The sequence below is a fragment of the Quercus suber genome, unplaced genomic scaffold, assembly GCF_002906115.3.
Source record: "Quercus suber isolate HL8 unplaced genomic scaffold, Cork oak 2.0 scaffold_459, whole genome shotgun sequence".
In the NCBI taxonomy this organism is placed as follows: domain Eukaryota; kingdom Viridiplantae; phylum Streptophyta; class Magnoliopsida; order Fagales; family Fagaceae; genus Quercus; species Quercus suber.
The window spans coordinates 289845-297451 of record NW_027069910.1 but is presented as its reverse complement, the minus strand read 5'-3'; the positions used below and the strand labels follow the sequence as shown (position 1 = coordinate 297451).

The 7607-nt window shown below is 30.9% G+C and overlaps 1 protein-coding gene across 1 annotated transcript in view; it reads left to right on the top strand.

Moving 5' to 3' along the window:
• Positions 1 to 6465: 6465 nt before the first annotated feature.
• The window catches only part of LOC111992630 (disease resistance protein RPV1), an 8732-nt gene continuing 7590 nt past the window's right edge, over positions 6466 to 7607 (top strand). The window contains exon 1 of the mRNA XM_065762455.1: positions 6466 to 7027. Coding sequence (XP_065618527.1) covers positions 6576 to 7027 — 452 coding nt within the window. The 5' untranslated portion in view covers positions 6466 to 6575. The remainder of the gene's footprint in view (positions 7028 to 7607) is intronic.

Here is a 7607-nt window from a genome sequence, read left to right as displayed (position 1 = left end):
CATTGTTATACTCGTACCCAAATCATTTTCAAGTGTTCAAGGTTTTATAGGAAGTCAATTTGATTTTGTTTGGAGTACCTGCAGCTGCATGGTGATTTTACTATCTTGCTTCATTGATGGAAAAGTAACTAAGTTTATATTAAATATTAATTTTTCACTGTCATTCTCTAGGCTTCAGACTTGGATAACCCATAATCAGAGGACACTAGTAATTGAACATTCTTTCAATTACATGTACACTGATTTACTTTTTAAGGCATCCTGTACTTATAAATTTTAAATAAAAAAAATTAATTTGAAATTTTTTATTATAAAATTATGGCAAAAATACATTTTTGGGTTAATTCTCATTTTGGTTCCTTAATAGATTGTGTGCCTACCTTAGTCCCTAAAAACAACAAATCATTTTCATTTTGGTCCTTGTCATCAACTCACTAATAGAAAAGTCTTATGTGATAGATGGAGTACACTGTTGGCACAATAAATACTAATATGGTCATTAAAATAATATTTTTAAAAAATTATTTGGCATTTAAAAATTGTCACATTAGCATATAAATTAATAAAAAATAATACAAAAAATTTAATTAATCAAAAACAAAAACAAATAATTCAAAAACTGAAATAATTCTGGTTTCTCTTAAATAATAAAAAAACTGACGAATTTTGATTTAAACTGAAATAAGTCAAAAACAAAAATCAAATAAATTTTAGTTGAAATTTGCCCCAAATCAATAAATTTTGTTGTATTTGTAATTTGCCCCAAAAATAAATATATATTTTTTTTTTCAAACAAGTTTTCTCTCTCTCAAGCCCGTTGGAGCCCTTGGATTTGTCTCTCTCTCAAACAATTGGATATCTCTCTCTTTCGATTCAAGCCATTGCCACCACATCCGATGGACAAAAACCCAAATCACAGGTTGAACACGAATCACACTATCGCTGCCACCGCCACCGCCATCGATCAAAAACCCAGATCTTTAAGGCTCTCTCAGTTCAAGCTCTTGATGTCTGGTTTATTCTCTCTCTCTCTCTCTCTCTCTCTCTCTCTCTCTCTCTCTCATCGTCTTTATCTCTCTCTTTAAACCCATAGTTGAAAACCCAAATCGGTAGTCATTGGGTGGTCTGATCGGTCCAAATTTGAAAGAGAGAGAGAGGCATAGATGGTCACTTGGATTGGGTTTTCTTTGGGATTTGTTGAGGGTCTGTAGTTAAATGATTTTGGCTAGAATTTATAGAAGCACAGAGGTTGGGTTTAGTTGGTCTGATCGGTTAGTAACATTTTGAATTTTTAGTTGTAATTCAACGCACAAGGTGGCTTTGATGTGTTAATTCCTTATAGGTCAAAATAATATATTATACTAGAATCAATAACAATTAAAAATAAAAGTATTATAAAAAAAAAATGTTATATCCATAACATTTTTCACAATACTTTCATAACAAAAATGTGAATGTGTAGAACTAGAATAATAGCTATATATATATATTTTTTTTTTCAATTTGCACTATTCATTGGCCTTTTTTTTTTTTTTGGGTACATGATTAGACTGTGACTAGCCACAAATTTTTTTTTTCTTCTTCTTTATTTGGTCATATCGTCCTGTCCACTTTTTTTATTTTTTTATTTTTTTTATATATATAAAGTTTTTAGTTAACACAATAAATTATCACAATATTTTCACAATTATTAATGTGTTAATTCCTTATAGGTCAAAATAAAATATCATATTAGAATCAATCACAACTAAAATAAAGGTATTATGAAAAAAGAAGTGCTACATCCACAACATTTTTCACAATACTTTTATAATAAAAGTGTGAATGCATAAAGCAAAGAGTAGTAGCTACATTTTTTTTTCTTCAATTTGCAGTGTTCACTGAATTTTTTTTTTTTGTTGTTGTTGTTGTTGTTGTTATATGATTAGGCTATGATCAACCACTACTAAAAATAAATGTTTTGCAAAAGTGTTGTAACGCCTGTTGTTATTATCACAATATTTTCACAATTGTTGAGATTTCAATTTTTTATAGATAAAAGAAATGCTAAGTCCACAACATTTTTACATTAATTTCACAACAAATCATAGGTGGTAACTGGTATGCAACAATAGATGGATAAAATTTACCAAGGCTGAAAATAAAGATATTGTGAAAATATTGTGATATTTTATTGTGTTCCTAGGCTTCCTTTTTGGTTTAGTCAAATTTGGTGAACTAAAATTCACTGTTTCACACAATTTTATTCGGTTGGTTTTCTGGTTGTTGTTTTTTTTAATGCATAGTTTAAAGTAGTTGTCCCAATTAAAAACCAATAACAATTTACCACCTAGAATTTGTTGCGAAAATGTTGTGGACGTTTGCTAAAAAATAAAATAATAAAATGTCATACGAAGATCCACCATAACTAAAATTAAGGTGTTGATAAAATATCGTGACATTTATTGTGTTCCTGACTTTTTTAAATTTCCTCATTTATATTTTGTAGATAAGCATATAATTCCTGTTGTTACTCTCTTAGTTAAACCCTAATAAAATCTTATGATTCCTAGAATATTTCATTGTGTAATATGTAAAATGTCTCACTAAATTTTAATGTCTCAAAAATTTTCTTCATGTATTTTGCGCTATATATGTTAGTTGTACTTAGAAAGTAAAAATGGTGATGTATTTGGGGAAATTATTGAATACTCTCAAAGAACCATAAATGCATGCTCCCCTCTTAAATCTTTAAGATTTATAATTTTATCTAATAGAAACTTCAATGATATATGTCTTTTGTTACCTTATTCTTTTTTTATTTGCTTTCTTTCTTAAAAATGTGTTCATTAAAATTTAAGTAAGCTAAACATCTTAATTAGACTCATAAGATGATAAAAAAAAAGGAAGTATGAATAACAAAATATCCATTGCAAATGGTTGTAGCTATTTAATTTGATGAAGAGTTTCAATTGTAGCATATAACATAATTTATTGTGAAAATTTAAATATTGTGATAATGTTTTATCAAAACTTAGTTATCTATTGTTGGAAGATAACGACATTTGTTATCATTCTTAGTAGAATTTTTTTGCGCGTGGATACTATTTTTAGTAAATAAGTTTTAAGAAATTATTATAGTAAATAAGCATGGTAAATAGATGGTCATATGTTAAATAATTGTTCTAAATTTAAGTACATAATTTCTTACTACTTTTAAAAAAATTCTATCTTAAATTTTCTCATTAAAAAATAAGGAAATGTTAAGAAGCACCTTGCACCGTAAGGTACTGGTTAAAGTTTCTTTAATGTGAATCTATATAACCAAAAAAAAAGAAAAGAAAAAAAAGAGAGATAAATTAAAAAAAAAAGACAAAAATATTTTTAAAGTTGAAAAAATAACATAAAGTTGCAAAAAAAAAAAAAAATTGTCAGAATAACAGTAAAAAAACAAAAAAGTGATTGTTAATGGGCACAATTGTGGTTAACACAACCCTATTAAAAAAACAAGAAAAAGAAATTCTATATAGGAATTAATGTTTATAAGGGTTTGCTTGATTGGAGGGGTGAAAAAGTACGAGTATAGAATATAGTGGAAGGATGGAAAAGTGGAAGGAAAGGAAAAAAAAAAAAAAAAAAAAGGTAAACTATATATTTGGTCTCTATTCTTACATCAAATTTCAATTTAGTCTTTAACCTTTCAATTGTGTCAAGTTGGTCTCTAACCTTTCAATGTCATGTTAATTTAGCCTCTGCCGTTATCTAGTGGATGAAAATGCGTGATGTTTCAAATGGTCTAAATAAAAATAAAAATAAAATTGTCACATCATTTGCCACCTTGACTTACATGTCAGCATTTTTAATTTTATTTTATAAAATGTCAGCGTAATTTTAAATTAAAAAGAAAAAGAAAAATAGCAGTGAAATATCATCGAGATTTTGCTAATTGCTATATGAAAATGTTGCAATTTTTGAACGATTGTAAAGATAGGAAATAAAATTGCTAATTGCTATATGAAAATGTTGCAATTTTTGAACGATTGTAAAGATAGGAAATAAAATTAATAATTATTGCAAAAATTGTTAACTTATAAAACGTACGTAAACATTGGTTTAGGATTGTCTTTGAGCCTCATCCAGTATTCCATGATCAAAGCAAAGGTCATTTGATGACTATTTGAGTATTATAATAATAACAATGGAGACAAACTCATTGCCTTTGCTCAGCTCAGGCGAGGAGTCACAGGCACACACGGTGGTAGGGTAGCATATCTTTAGGTAGTTGATTTTGTTCCCCATCTTTTTCTTTTTTTCTATGAGAAACCAATTATTTACAAATATAAAGCTACTTTCCGCACATTTTTCTCACATGATCGTGCTCTTTCGGGGAAGAAACTTGCAGTGCGACTTTGCATCAGGTGGCGGGATCGGGCCGTTAGTACAGGCCACAATATTTTATGTCAAGGCTTGAAAAATATCATCGGATGCTTCATTGTTCTCTCTGTAGACTTTAAATGAGTAAAATTTATAAGGACAATTTATTGGTTTAATTTTTATCTGCGCGCTATTAATGTAAATTGTACACAATTGCACGACAGTGTGTACAATATAATGTTGTAGTACAAATCTATACAATATTGTATATATTTATATAGTCTATAATCATGCAAGTTTTACATGTGTAGTAGAAAGTAAACTAATAATTTTTCAATTTATGGTTATCATGGATATGGTTTTATAAACCTCATGTATAGCTTCTATTGTTTTCGTCAAACTCATACGATGATTAAATTGTAACAATTTGAAGTCATATAGTTGTGCATATTAAACTTTAGACTTTTATTTTATAAAATATTGAATCATGACGTTCATTTTATAATTATTTCCAAATGTGATTATTTATTCACTCATTTTTACAGAAAATAATAAATTATTATAAAAAGAGCTAACTATATGAATTTAAGCGTCCGTTTGGAAAAAAACTTATTTAAATTTTTGTCGAAAACGTTATAGATAAAAGTTAAAAGGTAAATAAAATAAGTAGAAGATACATGTGAGATTTACAGAAAATAGGAAAAGAAGAAGAAGAAGAAATAAGCTGGTTTATAATCAAGACCCTAGTGCATACTAAGCCATTAAAACATTTTCTTCTTTATTTTCCTTTCTTTTATATAACTTCTGAACATTAAAAAATATTACAAAATATGAAAAATTTTATTTTTATATTTTTTTAGTGAAGCTAGCTATTTACTATTTAATGTCCTCAATACATGGCTATTGAATTGACTATAACATACACTTTTAACTCAGAAACTTCCATGATATAGCAATGTAAAATTAAAGCATAGGTATGATACCTAGAAAGTTTAATAAGTTACTTTCGCACAGAAAGCATGACCACATAAATTAAGAAATGTCTCATCTTGTTTGCATCCGAACCCTTTCTTAGTAGATTAGGATTTCAAATATCGACTTATTAAATAAATAAATAAACACTTTAAATGGGTTGAAGAATTAAAGTGTATGCACTATTTTTGGGATTAAAAAAAATTTATTTCTAGATGGATATTATATTTAATATTAAGTAGATTGAAATGGGTTGTGTGACTTGTGTCACATTCACATCAACCCAATATGTTTATTAAGCGTATTAGGTGGGTTGAGTCAGGTTAACCCGACTTATTAACAAGCCGGATTAGGGTTAAAAAATCATGACGTAATTATTAAATGGATTAGGTTCAGGTTGAATCATTTAGTCAAGTACTCCTACCTCGACACGACACGAACACGACATGCTAACCCAAATTCTTGAATTGACACTTCTATTAATAATCACCGGTAAATATATGTCATTTAAAATTATAGTGAAAATATTATAGAAACATCATTTTTTGTTATTGGTGCCGTAAAGTTAAGAGTTTATTTTTCAAAGAAAAGAGACACTACAAAGAAAACAAAGGCAACACCAATCTAATCCCCTTATTTACGCTTTTTTTGGATTGGATGCTTTACTTTTTTTTTTTTTTTTACATTATCATCTAAAGGCTCTAATCTAATCATCCATGACCACCACTGATACGAGAAAAAAACTTTAAAATATTGTTTCATGTTCGGAAGAATATAAAAAATTCTTAAAGTTTCAGTCTTCCACTAAATTTAACAAAGTCGGTGAAACTTTAACATGATTTAAAGTTGGTGGAACAGCTGTATATTAAATATAATGACTCCGGTATGGTTCGTTGAAAGTTCAAAGAGTTATTTTGGGCTTTACACAGAAACTTTTTTTTTTTTTGGGTAAACTGGATAATATATTAAAACAAACCAAGTGGTAGCCTCCACCATATTACAAACACGATCTTGGGTTAAACCCAACTTGTACGAGTGCAAAAGCTTTACTCAGAAACTTCCATGATATTGCAATTCATGTAAAATGCGTGTCATTTTTTGAAAGCAAGACTAGAATAAAGTGTAGCCCCCTGCACCCATTCACTCAGCCTCGTCCTGTTCACTTTCCTCACTTTATATTGACACCGCTTTCACAGCTTTCCTTCTCCTCCTCCTTTCAACTTTTTTCTTCTTTTTGCTCGTAAATCCCAATGGCCTCATCTCACCAACTCAAGAACTTTGATGTTTTCTTGAGCTTCCGAGGTGAAGATACTCGCCGTGGTTTTGTAAGCCATTTACATAAGGCTCTAACTCAACAGGGTATTCAAACCTTTATTGATGATAATCTTCCTAGGGGAGAAAACATTTCTGAAGAGCTTCTCAAAGTCATTGAAAACTCAAGCACATCCATAATTGTATTTTCTAAAAATTATGCATCCTCTAGTTGGTGTTTGGATGAACTTGCTAAGATTATTGAGTGTACCAAAATAGTGCTACCAATTTTCTATCAAGTGGATCCATCTGAAGTTCGTAAGCAAAAAGGGGATTTTGGAAAAGTGTTGACTAAGCTAGAAAAAAAAATTAAAGATAAGACGAAGGTACAAAGGTGGAGGGATGCTTTAAGTAAAGCAGCCAATATTTCTGGTTGGGATGACAAAAACAGGTATTTGTATTCTACTATGTACTCCTGTTTGTCGATCTTCAGGAATTTTAATGGTTTTGTGATGTCCATTAAATTTTATTGTTAATTAAACAACAACTAGAATTAAATTTTTTTTTTTTTTTTTTTTTTGAGAAGAATCATTTATACTAAGTGTAAGGACCCGGTTTGGGCACCTCCCTCCTGGGGATGGGTGGACCCGAGCCCAGGCAACCATTTACAATAAATTTGTAAAGAGTGGATAGAAGGACTAGGCATTAGCGAAAGATATAACAGTTGGTGAGGGTTTACAGGATCAATAAGTGAATTTTGGCTAAGTGTTCTAAGGGAAAGTTCGTCCTCGGCCCAGTCCGAGGAGCTCTTCCCTTCGAACTAATGAATACAAGGGGTTGTACTTGAACACCCCGAATACTCCTGACCTTCAACCAACTTCTTCGCCCCCCCCCCCCCCCCCCCCCCCCCCCCCCCCCCCCCCCCCCCCCCCCCCCCCCCCCCCCCCCCCCCCCCCCCCCCCCCCCCCCCCCCCCCCCCCCCCCCCCCCCCCCCCCCCCCCCCCCCCCCCCCCCCCCCCCCCCCCCCCCCC